Source organism: Tyto alba, unplaced genomic scaffold (assembly GCF_018691265.1).
Source record: "Tyto alba isolate M040663 unplaced genomic scaffold, T.alba_DEE_v4.0 Super-Scaffold_33, whole genome shotgun sequence".
Lineage (NCBI taxonomy): Eukaryota > Metazoa > Chordata > Aves > Strigiformes > Tytonidae > Tyto > Tyto alba.
Window position 1 is genome coordinate 5,871,310 of NW_024881308.1, and position 14,219 is coordinate 5,885,528.

The 14,219-nt window shown below is 54.2% G+C and overlaps 1 protein-coding gene across 1 annotated transcript; it reads right to left on the reverse strand.

Annotated features, from left to right (window-relative positions):
* Positions 1 to 5,929: 5,929 nt before the first annotated feature.
* On the reverse strand, positions 5,930 to 8,183 carry MAFB (MAF bZIP transcription factor B). The gene has a single exon (XM_033003639.2). The coding sequence runs from the start codon at positions 7,473 to 7,475 to the stop codon at positions 6,540 to 6,542; it is 936 nt and encodes a 311-aa protein (XP_032859530.2). The 5' UTR covers positions 7,476 to 8,183; the 3' UTR covers positions 5,930 to 6,539.
* Between the last annotated feature and the right edge of the window lie 6,036 nt (positions 8,184 to 14,219).

The following is a 14,219-nucleotide window of genomic DNA, read 5'->3' on the forward strand; positions in this document are numbered from 1 at the left end:
AATTTTTTTTTCCCTCTTTACTGTGGTGTTTATTCTAACCATGTTGTGACAAACCTACAAATACAATAAAACCCCATTGGAGCAATTTTGTTTAAGGTGAAGGATTTGCAGTACCTTAGGTCTCAAGTACACCACAGTCCACTTTCTAACACTTCCACACACCACGATGCACAGGACCAGCTCACAAATAAAAATTGTCCTATCGCTGTCCTGGATGCAAGAGCAAGAAAACGTTTTGCAGCACTTCATGCTGTGTTCAGAATTCACTACCGAAAGTCACTATTTAAAAATCAAGAAAAGGCAGCACTTGAAAGCTTTTCCCTCCCCTCTTCTTCTTGTTCTTCTTCTTCTCCTTCTTGCATAAAACAAAAGTCCAGTGTGGGATCCTATCAGACCGCTACATGCTATGTTACTGAACATGCTATGGAGGATTATGCAATAAACTGTTTAAAGTGTGTGTGCGTGTGGGTGTGAACTTAACTTTAGATTTACTGTAACATTAATGGAGTGAAACATAATGATTAAAAAAAAAAATAATAGCAAAAAAAAAAAAAAAAGAAACAATAACTGAAACTTGTCTAAATAGGGAGCAAAATAGGGTTTTCCCTCTCGATGGTGGGGAATTACTCTTTCAATCCTGTAAGGAAAAGATCAAAACTTACAGTTTAAAAAAGAAGAGCGGGAAGCGGGACACCCGCGGGAGCCGAAGCGGCGCGGGCGCGGGCGCTGCCGGCGGGAGGCGCGGAGCGGGGGGCGCGGAACCGGCCGCGCTGCGCTGCGCTCCCGCGGGCGCCTGCCGGGGCCGCTCCGCAGCTCCGCGGCCGGCGGAACACCGCGGGCTCCCCCGCCCCAGCCCCGCGGAACCTGCGCAGGGGGCTGCGCGGCCGCGGAGCCAGAAGGAGGTCTCCCGAGCGCTGGGGATGTTTTATCTGCCCTGCCCGAAACCCGACACCCGCAGCCCCCGAGAGCTTCCCTGACCTCGGGCTGTCAATCACCGGCACCAACCAGCCTGCGAGAGCCGGGCGGGCACTGCGCCAGCCCGGGGGGGGGGGGGGGGGGGCGGCATGTTTAAAAAAAAAAAAAAAAATTCAACCCTAAACCAGCTGGGAACAGTTATCTCGCAAGCCCTGGCTCATCCTCCTAACACATCTCGCCTGCCCACCCCAACACAGCAACTCATCTGCCGGCCGGCAAGAGAGCTCAGCATCTCTGGAAAGTCTTAGAATGATGTTTCTATCTTTAGTTCAAAAAGCCTTTTTAGCCGGAGATTTCTCTCTTCTGGAATTAAAGACAATCAGTTTTATACACTCTCCTGGAGGGGAGGAGGGAAGGGAATACTGAAGAGAGTTTATTAAACGGTTGGCAGAGATAGCCTGTAAGTTTTATGTCAGTAAATGGGGGAAGAGTGTGTGTGTGTGTGTAGGGGGGTGTTGCCAATTGTGTTTCCTGTCTGAACGTCTCGTTTAATTCTGGGAGCAGCCGGGGCCGGTCGTCACCTCTGCCCCGGCGGGGGGGGCGCAGCTCTCGCTACAGCTGATAGCAATAGCTCCTGCAAAACTGCGAGATCAAACTAAATAATACCATTTTCACCGAAGGGAACGGTCCTCCCGCACGTAGTGAACCGTCGCCCGGCCGCCAAATTTAGCAGTGCGGACCTTGGGGTCTTCCTCGCCACACCCGCACCCCCCCGGGGCGTGCAAGGCAGATCCCCCCCCCCCTCCCCTCCATCCCAGAGCCCCCGACCCCCCGCTGCGGCCGGGGGCGCACGGGCCGGGCCAGGTCCCACTCGGGGTTCGGTGCTGTCTCGTTGTCACCTCAACCCCATCCTCCCCGAGGCTGTAAGGAGCGGATCGGGGTGGGGACCGCTCCGTAGCTACACCGAGCTTTTTTTTTTTTGGGGGGGGGGGGGGGGTGGCACATTGCAGCATCTTCTCTCCGGAGAGCCTCAAGGGCGATTGACTGATCGCCTGGCAGGTTGCCGAAGCTGGAGGTAGTCAGCTCTCGGTCCCTCCGCCCTGTGTCATGCGTGGGCACTGCCCACGATGCGCGACAGCAGTTACAGCCTCCCAGCCTCCTCCGAGCTGCCCGGGTCTCCTGCACCTCCCGGGCGCGGAGTGGGTCCGCAGCCCCCGGCCGGGATGTGCGTGGGGAGAAGTGGCTCGAAGGACGGGCAGAGGACGTGCACGCAAAGCAGGGGGAAGAAGAGGGGTTTGGAGAGGGAAGATGCTTTATCCCCCTCAGCGGACACGCAGCTTCTCCGCAGCGCTCCGGGTGGGAAGGAGGGAGCCCCGGGAGCTGAGCCGCAGAGCCCCCCCGCTCCCAGGGGAGGAAAAGTGGAGGTTCTCCTTTTCCCTTTGGCCTCCAGAAACCGCTCTCCATCGTGGCCCCGACTCCTCTGTCACCAGCCCTTTATCGATCAGTGGTGAACGGCGAGAGATCAAAGCCGACACGCGGGGATAGCAACACGCGAGCGAAGCCGGGAGGGGGGTCACCCTTCGCTGATGGGGACGCCCTGGAGGGGTCGGGGGAGAGGGTGGGGGGGGGCAGGCAGACCCTGCCCACCCCGACCCCCGTCGGGGCAGAGCCCTGTCCGGCCGCAGGCCGGGCCGAGCACAAGTTCGAGTGGGTTTTTTCGCCCCCCCCGCCCCCGGCATGTCGGAGCCCCCTCCGGAGCCGGCTGGGCTGTCGGAGGAAGCCAGCCCGGCCCACGGGCGAGAAGGCAGCCCACGGCCCGCGACCCCGCAGCGTCCCACCGGGTCGGGCTCGGCCCACTCAGGGCCGGCTGGTCCCAGTCCCCCAGCCCCAGCCGTGGCCGTGCTTGGTTGCAGTTTTCTTGTCTTTTAAATGGGATAAATTAAACCTCCGGACTGGGACCGGGCGCTGCAGCGGGGCTGCCCCGCCGCTGACACGGTTCTGCGGTGGGAATCTGGAGGGCTTTTCTAAGGCCTGTTTTTCCTATTTTTTTGTTGTTGTTGTTGTTCAATTAGCCCTAGTGATTTATTCAATGCATGCATGAGGGGACATTAATATGCGGTGGCAGTTCCCACAAACAATATTCCTCTCAGGCTTTCTGCAGCCATAGCATTTACTGGCAAGGGGGGAGGCTATACAGGGAAAGCCAGGCTCTCTGCTCCCTTTCCTCTGCAAACTCCTGTCCCCCCTTCGTAGGGCAGCAGGGTACGAGCTTGTTCTCCGAGCCTGACTCATGTAGCCGGGGGGCTGGGACGGGCCCCGGCCCCTTCCAAGCTCCCCCAGCCCAGCTGGCTCTGACAAGGCAGGGATGCGGCTGGGATTTAAGAGGGGATTTTGTTTTTAAGTTACTGTCTTGGCTTTTCATTTTTTTTTCCCACACTCTGTTAAGGAACTCAGTTAAGGAACCGGTTTGTTCTCCAAACGCACTTTCTGCCGTCCCTGCAAAGACAGCTCGCTGCTGTCGGGAAGAGGAGCAGGGCGGAGAGAGGCTATTATTTTTGATTGTGTGGTGCTTTGGATTTTGTTTTTAAGAGGGATTTAAAGTTCAACGCGGTTTTCACACTTTGAGAGCAGCAGCCCACAGACACGCTACGACCCGGCTCTGGGGGTCCCTTTCCCGCACCCGGGAGGGGCCGGGGATGATTTTTAACCTCCTCTGGCTGCAATTTAGGGAGCTGCGCTATGATCTGCCTGTGAAAGCAGCTGATGGATGGTGGGGCTGCGAGGTGCTGAGCCCCTGGGGGGTAGCGGGGGGAGATCTGTCCTCTTTGCCACACGCATCTAAGGAGTCTTCTAAGCTTAAAAAAAAAAAAAAAAAAAAAAAGTCAGAACAAATAAAACGTGCAGAGGGAGAGGAGGAAAGTGAATGGCCATCCCGGATCCCAAAGGAGCGGGGGGGGGGGGGGGGGGGGGGGGGGGGGGGGGGGGGGAGGAAAGGACAGCCTTGTCCAGGTCCTCTCCTTTTCTAATGCAAAAAAAAAAAAAAAAAAAAAGAAAAAAAAGAAAATGTGCCTGCGCTTAGCGTTTCCCCTCTTTGGCAGCGCGGGGGTGGCTCAGGCTCCTGCTCCCAGCCGGGCCCGGCGTGGGGCTCCCGCCGCTCCGCTTCTCCCGGGGGGGAGTGCGGGGGGGGGAAGGGAAATGTTCACCCCCTGCCACGGCCGAGATTTGGCCAAAGGGGAGGAGGTGGCAGGGCTGAGCGCTCCTACCCAGCCTGTGGCAGCGTTCCCGAGTGGGCAAAGCGGCTTCGTACCCCCCCCCCCCCGAGCAGCCCCTGGCAGCCGGGCGGCGTGGGAGGGTGGGTAGGGGTCCAAAAGTCTTCCTTTTTTTTTTTTTTTTTTTTTTTCCCTTTTTTTCAGAACACGAGGCGTCAGAGAAGCAGGTCCCTCCAAGAAATGCCATTTCAATGATTTTAATAAGCAAAATAGGAAACAATTTTAATAACCAAAAACAGAAACCAGTCTGAATAAAACTACAATAGACCAGGTTTTTTAATATTTTTCATATCATAAGCAGGATTTGAAATTGATCCCTTCAGAACTTTACATGAAATAAAAACAATTTTTTTTTCCGCTGCTGCAATGTTTTGATTTCAACACAGTTGAATCAGTAAAAACCAAAGATCGTTTTCTGATGCATGACTAATATCCACAATATTTAAAACTGCAAGCACCATGCTGTTCATTACAATCTTGTTATTACTGTTAATTTATAAACTAATACAAACTTAAAATGCATCCGGCCAGCAGTGCCAGCTATCCTAAAAGGAAACTAAAAAATAAGTTTTCATTTTGGTATTTTTGTCAGTGCAACGTAAATCCTTTTACTGACCTGCAGGAGGAAAAAAAAAAAAATAGGTAATAAAAACACCCATAAGACTCCAAACTACTACTACTATACAACTGCAAATAAATTTTGGCTAAAACTTTCACTCGCTGCATAGGGAAGCAGAGAAGCAGATTACAAATCATTGCAAAAGAATACACTTAAAAGTTGCAGTATGTCTCCTTAAAAAAAAGTTTTAGTTTTATATGCTTTTCCAGCTCACTCATCTGCTGCTACCATTGAGAAACCTAACTTCAGTGGCGACACGGTGCCCTCGCTGCTATTGCAACTTGACTCGTAAGGAGGAGGGTTTGTTGTTTTGGGTTGGTTTTTTTTTTTTTATTTTATTGTTGATGGTTTGGGATTTCATTTATTTATTTACCGAAAATCAAGGGACAGTTGTTTCTTAAAATAAACTGGTATCTCGTCCGTGCTTCGCTTCCTGAGTGTATAATCAGAAGGGAAACTATATGGCCAAGCCTAACCACTCCAGGCTGGGACTTGTCCTGAAGGAAAGAGCTCCACTGCCACTTTAAAGCATGGAGTAGGCTCTAGTGACCGCTGAGAGTTTTTCCCTGTTAAGTTTAGGTTTGTCAATGCCATTCAGACATTTTCGCTTCTGCTCCAACAAAAACCAAAATGAAAACTAAAAAAAAAAAAAATAATAAAATACAACTTAAAAGTGCACCAGATATACAGAGTTGTTTTTTTTTTCTAATGCAAAATGCCCATAACTTTTTTTTCCTTAAGTATCTCTTTAATACCAAACAAACCGTATAACCAGCCTGCTGAAATGTTATTTTGTTTTTGTGGTTTTTTTTTTCTCCTGTGCCGTTTGAAGTAGCAGATATTTACAAGCTAACAACCATAAAAGAAAATAAGAGAGCAAAACCAACGAACAAAACTGCACAAGCAGTAAAAAGTTTGATAACTTGTGATGCTTTTCTTATCGATGAAACAAAACAACAGAAATCTATGATCGATGATCAACATGCTATAGTTAAACAAGAAAATGGTACAAAATAGAAATTATTACCATACATGTCCAGCATGCAGGATTAATATTTTTAATGCAGATTTTCGTATTTTTCTATATAATCAAGCAGGCAATAAAACTGATGAGTTTTTTTTTTTCTTTCATTCTTTCTTTCTTTCTTTCTTTCCTTTCTTAGATTGAATGTCCCATCTGAGTCCTGTAACTTATTTCTCAAAGCAGGCAATATATGAAGAGTTTGCATATATTGTCCTTTTTATTTATTCTCTTTTTCCAAGCAGGTAAATTGTGCATGAGATGGTGCTGTATATGTCCTCTCTCTTTCCAAGCAGGCAGTATGTTATAGATGGCTTGTTCATTGTCCTTTTTTATTATTATTCTCTTAAAGTCCATCTCGTTCTGCAAGCAAGTGATCTATAAAACGCTTCACTTGTCCTTTTCTCCTTTGCCTCTGCCTCTGTCCTTCTCTCTAACTCGCAAACGAAAGTCGAAAAGTTGCACTTTACCTCTCCCGTCCCCACCCCCAGCCTACTTTTCCCACAGCTACTCTAGAAGACTGGATGCTGCAAAAAAATCAAGTCTCTATTTTTCTCTCCTTCTTTCTCTCTAGTCAAGCGGACAGATGGATGGAGATGTCAGAGGAGGATGGGAGCAAGGGGAAGGTGACGGGGGTCAGGTTTGGGGGGGGTGGGGTTTTTTTGTTTGGGTTTTTTTTTGTTTTTTTTTTTTTTTAATTATTTTTGTTAAGCACTCACATGAAGAACTCGGGGGAAGACGGGTTGTCACTGGTGGAACCGGCCTCTCTGAAGCCATTGCTGGCAAGTTTCTCACACTTGAGCTTGTAGGCATCTCTCTCTCTGGCGAGCCGGGTCACTTCTTGCTTGAGCTGTTCCACCTGCTGAATGAGCTGGGTCTTTTCGTTCTCCAGGTGGTGTTTCTGCTGGACACGTTTATACCTGCAGGACTGGGCATAGCCCCTGTTCTTCAAGGTCCTCCTCTTCTGCTTGAGGCGGATCACCTCGTCTTTGGTGAAGCCTCGGAGGTGCCTGTTGAGCTCCCTCACGGACATGGAGACCAGCTGGTCATCCGAGAACCGGTCCTCCACGCTGCTGGAGGGGGGGTGCTGCTGGTGCGAGTTCTGGAGCTGCTGGGAGGAGCTGGAGGAGGTGGAGGGAGTGGGAGAGGCCTGGTGGTGATGATGGTGGTGGTGGTGAGGGTGCCCGCTGCCGGCCAGGTCTTCATGAGTGACCGCGGGGTACTGGTGGTGGTGTTGGTGATGGTGGTGATGGTGGTGGTGGTGGGCCCGGAAGCTCTCGAAGCCTTGCAGCTGCTGGGACACCTGATGGGACCCGATGAGGGCTTCGACAGCATCCTCTGGGGTGAGGTTCAGCGCCTCGGGGTTCATCTGCTGGTAGCTGTTGGCCATCCAGTACAGGTCCTCCAAGTGGGTCTTCTGCTCGGTGGGGCTGAAGCTGGGCGAGGAGGGCACGGAGCTGCAGGGAGTGCTGATGGGGGTGGAGGAGACGGAGCCGGCCGGCTGCAGGCGGGTGCAGTGCCTGCCCGAGCGGTCGTTCCTGCCCAGCGGCTCCTTCTTCACGTCGAACTTCATCAGGTCGAAGTCGTTGACGTACTCCATGGCCAGGGGGCTAGTGGGCAGCTCGGCTCCGATGCTGAGCTCTCCGGCCATCGCTGTCTTGCGGGCACCTCTCCCGGCGGAGGGGGCTGGAGACCTCACTCCAGCGCGCAGCCTGGCAGACGGCTGGCCGCGCTCCCTTATTCCAAATCAACTTTGGCTCGGCTTCCTCGCTTCCTTCCCTCTGCTCCCCCTCCACCGCCGCCTCTTTCTCCCGGCTTCTGGGGCTTCTTCAGTCCGGAGCAACAAAGCCAAGGACGAGCCGGCACCCGGGGCCGCCTGGGTGTCTCCTGTCTTTTTTGTATCAGCGTTTGCAGCGCACCGCGGGCTGCCGCAGCTCCTGGCACTCGGACACCCGGTCGCAAGGAGAAAAGAGCGGTAGCAGGAAGGGCAAAAGCAAAACAAAACAAAGATGCTGCCTTCGGGTCTTCTGCAGGAAGAAGAACGGTGCAAAACGTCTAGCCCGTGCCCCCGGCTGGGTTTTGTAAGTCCGGAGCCTTCTCCCCGCGGTTGCAGAGCACCGGAGTCTGCCGCAACTTTCCAGTCCGAGCAGGCGGCCGGGGGAGCGCACTGGCTATTTGGCGGCGGTGGCTGAGCTTTGCACGGGAGTTTTCGCTGGCTCCGGCAGCGCAGGGGAAGGGGAGGGAAGAGGGGGAGGAAGGAGGAGGAAAGGGAAAAAAAAAAAAAAAAAAAAAAAAAAAGAGGAGAGGGGGGACGAGAAAAACCCAGGTCTCCGCTGTAGCTGCCGCCTCCAGCGCTCGTGGTGCAGCTGTGATTCGCAGCGCAGCCCCCCTTGGCTTCTTATACGGCCGTGCCCGCCGAGAGAGCGGCGGGGGCCGGGGCCGGCGGCGGCCGCGCCAATGGCAGCGCGGCGGCGGGGCCGGGCGGGGCGGGCGGCGGGGCCGGGCCGGGCCGGGCCGGGGCGGGCGGCGGCGGCGGCGGCGGCGGCGGGGGGGGCGGCGGGGGCGGGGGCCGCGCCGTGACAGCTCCGCAGCGCCAGCTGAGCGGCCGCCGCTCCCAGCGCCGCTCCTCCGGGCGTTCCCCCCTCCCGCACCGCCGCCGCCTCTTTTATTTATTTATTTCCCCCGTCTCCCTTTCGGTCTCTGCAATCCACAAAGGAGGAGGCTCGGGGACATCCTGCCCGTCCCTTTGTTCTAAATATAACAAAGTGTCTTTTTCGCCCGCTGCCGTCCCGTAGCAAATTTCAAGGCAGGAGCCTTTCCCCCCCCCCCCCCGTCCCACGCACCCGCTTCGCTCCTTCCAACTTGATAGAAGCGTCCCCGACGCGGAGGTACCGCGGCAAAAGCGGCCCCGGACGCGCGTCGGGCCGGGGGGATGCGCGGGGAGCCGGGAGGGGGGAAGCACCGGCTCGGCAGGGCTGTCAGCTCTCCTTATACAAGCGGGGAAATCTTCCCGGCTCCAGGAAGCAAATCTCTCCCTAAAGTAAAGCAAAGGCATTGACACAGACAATTGCAAATATTGGGGAGAGAAGGGAGAAAATATAATTACATTCCAGTTCTGAAGGGACCATGTTTGCTTTCCTCTGCTGTACTCGGCTTGCTTGTAAGGTTTTTTAGTTTCTTTTTTTTTTTTTTTTTTTGGTCCGGTAACAGAATTTTTTTTTTTGAACATTTTGTAACGATTAAGGGAGATTAGGGCTTCTTTTTACACTGTTTTTACGCTCAAACAGACAGAAAGTGCGACCCCAAGTGTCCGTTTGGAGAATAACAGCAACTTTTCACGGGTCAAAGAACACCCGGAAAAAAGGGGACAGGCGGGCAGGAGCGGAGCCGAGCGGAGCGACGCGGAGAGACGCGGAGCAGGAGCGGAGCTGCGGCGGTCCCGGCCCGGCCGCGCCGCTCCGGAGCTGCGCCTCCCCTCCTGCACCCCAGCATCTCCCAAATCCCCCCCACCCCCTCAATTTATTTAGTCAAAAGAACAATAATTAAAAAAAAGAAAGTTAAAGAACTGACTGCTTTTCCGAAATTAATTAGGAGGGAACTGACTTTCTGGAGTTGGGACAACACTGCCAAAGTCCCCAAGCGGTGACACACACCCCCCCGCCCCGCCGGCGTCGGTCCCTCCCTGCAGGACCCGAGCGCTATACCCGGGGCGATGCCGGCAGCCCGGCCCCGCTTCTGCCGCTCCTCCACATCCCCGCGGAGCCAGCCGCGGCCGCGCAGAGGACCGAGGCAAAAGTCGTGCAAAATCATGTCCCTCCCCCCCCCCCCAAAAAAAAAAAAAATATTCTAGGGGTTCCTCCGGCAGCGGGCTGGAGGGAGGAGGTGGAAACCAGGGAGGGGGATTTGGATGACATCCCCCTTCGCAGTACAGGCGCTCCGGGGCTTCATTCCGTGTGGCAATGCCTCGTTTGAGTTTTTCCCCACGACATTTGGAGGGACATAACTCTCGGTCCACAGCGGCGGGGAGCGCTCAGCTCCGGTGCCCCCCACGCGTTGTCGCCCCGTGGGGTGAGCGGGTGCCTCCGCACCCCGACCCTGGCTGAAGAGGGGCTGCGCTCTCGGGAAGCACGCAGCCCTCCCTCCGCAGGTCGCCCTGCTCCTCTGTGGGAGGACACGCGTGGAAATGCCCCCTCCTCCCCGGGCCCTCTCCGCGCCTTGAGTCCCGCGTGGGCAACGCCGCCGCGGGGGTCCGCACGGGCACCGCGCCGCTGGTTTCCCACCGGTACCAGATTTGGGAAATCGCCGTCTTTTTTGCTGATAACGAGCGGCCCCGAGGCACAGAGAGGGCGGAGAAGTCCGCGGGTGCGCGGTGTCCCACCGCGGAGGGGCCGCGGCCGGGCGCGGGGACCTGGCCACCCTGGCAGAGCTCGGCCGGCAACTGGGGGCTTGGGGAGAGCCCAGAGCCTCCGGGGGGGCTCCGCTGTAATAATTATTTATGAGGTCCTGGGAGCTGCTTGGGAAGAGCATTATTTTTACCTGCACGTTAAGCGTTATCTCTACCAGGGAGGGAAAGGGGACCCTGGTTAGAGCTTGGGAAGCTAAGATGCAGCCCTGCAAAATGTACCATTAGATGGATATTACTTTTCCCTGTCATAATTACTGAGGTATATTCACAAGGTGGAGCTACTGAAAGGCGGAGGAAGCACTGATCTGATTATCTCCCTGTCCATACACGCGCTGTCCCTTTTCTTAATCTTTTAAGCTGTGAATTACAGATCGCTTTTGCGCGTCCATCCGCATCGTCATATAATTTCGGGGCACTGTCTGGGTCTGTTTCTTTGCTCTTCCATGCCTCTCTCCCTTGAACAAAACACATCCCGCAAAACTTGCGGCATTACTCGGCTGGCTAAAGTAAGAACCGCCTTGTGCCCCGAATCCCCAGTTAAAGCTCAGTTTTGTTTACCGCAGAGCTTTTAATTCAGCCACCAAAGGTTATTCTCGCCGGGATTTGTATGTCAGGGGGGATGTTCCTCCTTCCAAACTAGTTTTGTAATAAGCATTGGGGAAGGAATAAGGTTGCTGGAGCAGAAGAGGGTTCCTGGGCTGATCAGCCCGCCTAGGAGTTTCCCTTCCGCGGGAACAAGCCGCCGAGCCGCGGAGCCGGGCGGCCGCGGGCGCGGTGCTGCGCGCAGGGGACGCTCCGCGCACCCCGGCCCTACGCGGCCGCCCGCACCCTAAAACCTTCCGCGGGGCAAAGCGGAGGCTCCGGAGGCTGCCAGCTTCTGCGGGGAGGATTTCCCGTCCCCTCCGCGCCCGCGGACGAAAAATACCGCCGTTGGGGCGGGGAGGGGTGGGGGTGGAAAGAGGCACCCACCTGCCCGGCATCGCAGCGCCGGGGCACAGGTCGCCTCCCCGCCAAGTCTTCCGGGCAATTTTTGTTTAATTACGACCTTCTCCCCACACCCGAAAGATGCTAACCGAGCGGATTTATTTTGAAATATATATATATTTTTTCTATTTTTTAAGATCCGTTTTTTGAAGGTTAGTTTCGAGTAAAGAATGACTTCTTCTCGCTCTCCCTTGTCTCCCCCTTCCCTTTCGCAAACTCCCGGCCAAAATCGGGAAGAGTTCAAAGAAAATGAGAGTGTCATTTCAGATCAGCTCCATCCTGCGTGTCCGCCCAGGGCAGGGCGGTGGCGGTCCCTGAGCCACCGAAATTTGAAAGCTCTCCCTTAAAACTGGAGTCTATAGATACCTATACGTGTTTGGTTTGGTAAAGCTTCTGCCGGAATCGGGGGGAGGGTGACATTTAGAAAAATAATCATATTCCGGCATCCCAATCCCCAATTCTTAGAAACAGGAGGTCTAGGCAACTGATAAAAAATCAGACGACTGTTATATATATGTATCTATTTTCCACGGTACTGGTTCGCTGAGAAGCGCTTCTCGGTTTTGGTAGCTGACTGCTACTTTCCCCCCAGAATTAGCTTTTTTCACCCCATAACATTAGTAGGATATGTTGTCAGAAGTGGGAGTTTTGTTAACAAACGAACACCCAAACCGAAATCACCCATGACTGGCAGCCGGCACTGATGGAGGAAAAGGGCATCACTTTCCTAATTCTTGCCTCCCCTCGCTTGATTTTTAATTTCCCAAACTGCAAGCAGACACCGTGCTGTTTGTCAGGATTTTTCCCCTGTGTAAGCAGCGAGGGACCTGGTTAATCATCTATCGCAGATACATGTGCATGAGAAAGAAAAGTGTTGATGTTTGCTTGTTCGGGCTGATGGGAATGGCCCACGAATTTAGGATTAAATTACTAATGGTAATCATAAGTCTTTGTTTCCTCTCTCTCCCTTTTCTGCGGGGATTGTCAAAGTAAAGCGTGAAACATTCTTTGGACAAAGTCTGCACAGCAGCTTTGCAGTATAAAATAAGCTATTGTACCCTCCTGGGTTAACTGGGATCTCTTCAGATTTTAGCCTGAACCAGTTAAGAGAGGGGCAAATCCCAGTACTAACTTTAGACACATTTTCACAGGTGGATCTGTGACAAGGGAATGGAGCAACACTTCAGAAGGGTAGGTTTCGGGGGAGGGGGGGGGGGGGGGGGGGGGGCGGATTTTTCTTCCCCGAGGCTTCGCAGTGTCCAGCATTAAATCCCCGCCTGAGGAGGGGGGATCAGTCTGTGCGGGCGGTGGTTTTGGGGTGTGCTCGGTCGCGGGGGGGGTCCTGCAGAGTAAGTGCACCCTGCGGCTACTGCTCTCCGGGACGGCGTAATTTAGGGGGGTTGATTTGAACGCGCCACGTTTAATTAAACCCGTGACCTCGCCTGTGTCGGTGGCGGGGGGGTTGGGTGCGGAGTGGGGAGCAGGGGGGTGTCACCTGCCCGTCGCGGCTCCTCACCCTGTCCCTAAACACACACCCCCACCCCCACCCCCCCCTTGCCGGGACCCCTATCTCCGGCAGCGCGGCTCGGGGGGGGCAGTGCGGGCGGGATCGGGGGGTACAGCGGCCCCTGGGGGGGGCGGATATCGGGGGGCTGCGAGCGCGGAGCGGCCCGGGGGGCACCGCACCAGCGCCCGGGATTGGGGGAGGGGGGGGGGGGGAGGGCAGGCGAGGCGCCGCGTCCCTGCGAGGTTGGGTGGATGAGGAGCCGAGAAGCAGATTATTATTATTATTTTGATTCTGATTTTTGAGGCGGCAGTGGTTCCCCAGTGCCCCCCCCCCCCCCCCCCCCCCCCACTCGGGGTTAGGCCGGGCCGCACGGCTGGACGGCCCGGGGGGGCTGGGGGGGGTTGCTGCCCGGCCTTCCCTCCTGCCTTTTTGTGCAGAGAAAGAAGCGCAACTCTTCAGCGGCACCCTCGGCACTTTGCTCGGGGTCCCGCTGGCCCCTGGGGAGGGGAAGGGGGTGTCTTTGAGGAGAAATGGCAACATTTCTCCCTCTTCTGTAATGTCCCACGAGGGTGTCTTTGGCAAGGCGGTAAGCAGGGAGCAAAAGCATTCTCCTTCTAGTTATTTCTTTCAGCCTTAGCCTAATTGTACCATGAATGAGTCGATTCAAACTTGTTTTTGAGAGAATTTATCTCTTTCTTATCTTTTCCGAGCTCTGCAGTCTCATCATAGACCCCTCTCTAACACACACTCTTATTATTCCCCTTGCCACCATGGTAAAAATTGTTTCTAGCAGAAACACCTGATCTGGAAGCACAAAATCCCCTGTTCTAGCCTTGCGAGGATCAGCTTTCCTCCTGTGCTTGGCTGAGTCCTGCTTCCCACTTCAGCCATGGCATGTTGAATTCATTAGCCGAACCCCTGTAAGAGCGTTTAGCTAATAAAGCAGCCCCAAAACCCTTCTGAGTGATCAGAAGTCTGATGGGACTGAAGTAGCCAGTAGAAACTGAAGAGCTATAATTTGTGCAGTTGTATCTTGCAATGGCATTTAATGTCAGTCAAATGTTTTTTGAATACTTTGAGAACTTGGACCACATCTCACTAGAAAAAAAATTCTCTTCTGCTTATCTGTTTGTCTTATGAATACAGAGGTACTGCACAGATGTCTGGGTGGGAGAAGTGATCTTCCCAAGAAGTTTTAGTTCCCTTGGAAGGGATATAGAAAAGGGACATGCCAGGGTAGACAGGGAAAGTGTCTGGGACCTATGCCCAATGCCACAGAGTCGTGAGCAGCCAGGAGATCTTCCAGAAAACGTCAGCATCTCTGGCCAGTCTGTTGCCTGTTTTCCCAAGGGGTTCAATGGGACACTTTCCTGATGATCACATCTTTAGACAGTGAAGAAGGGAGGAAGGAAGATCTGGCCTCAGTTGTTCTTGAGGAAGCCCAGGACCCTGCAAGCATCTTTTCAGAAAGACCAGCGTCGCTGCAGGTTCGACGGCCG

Coding starts and splice junctions, on each gene's coding strand:
- MAFB (XM_033003639.2), bottom strand. CDS start 7,475: ATGGCCGGAGAGCTCAGCATCGGAGCCGAGCTGCCCACTAGCCCCCTG.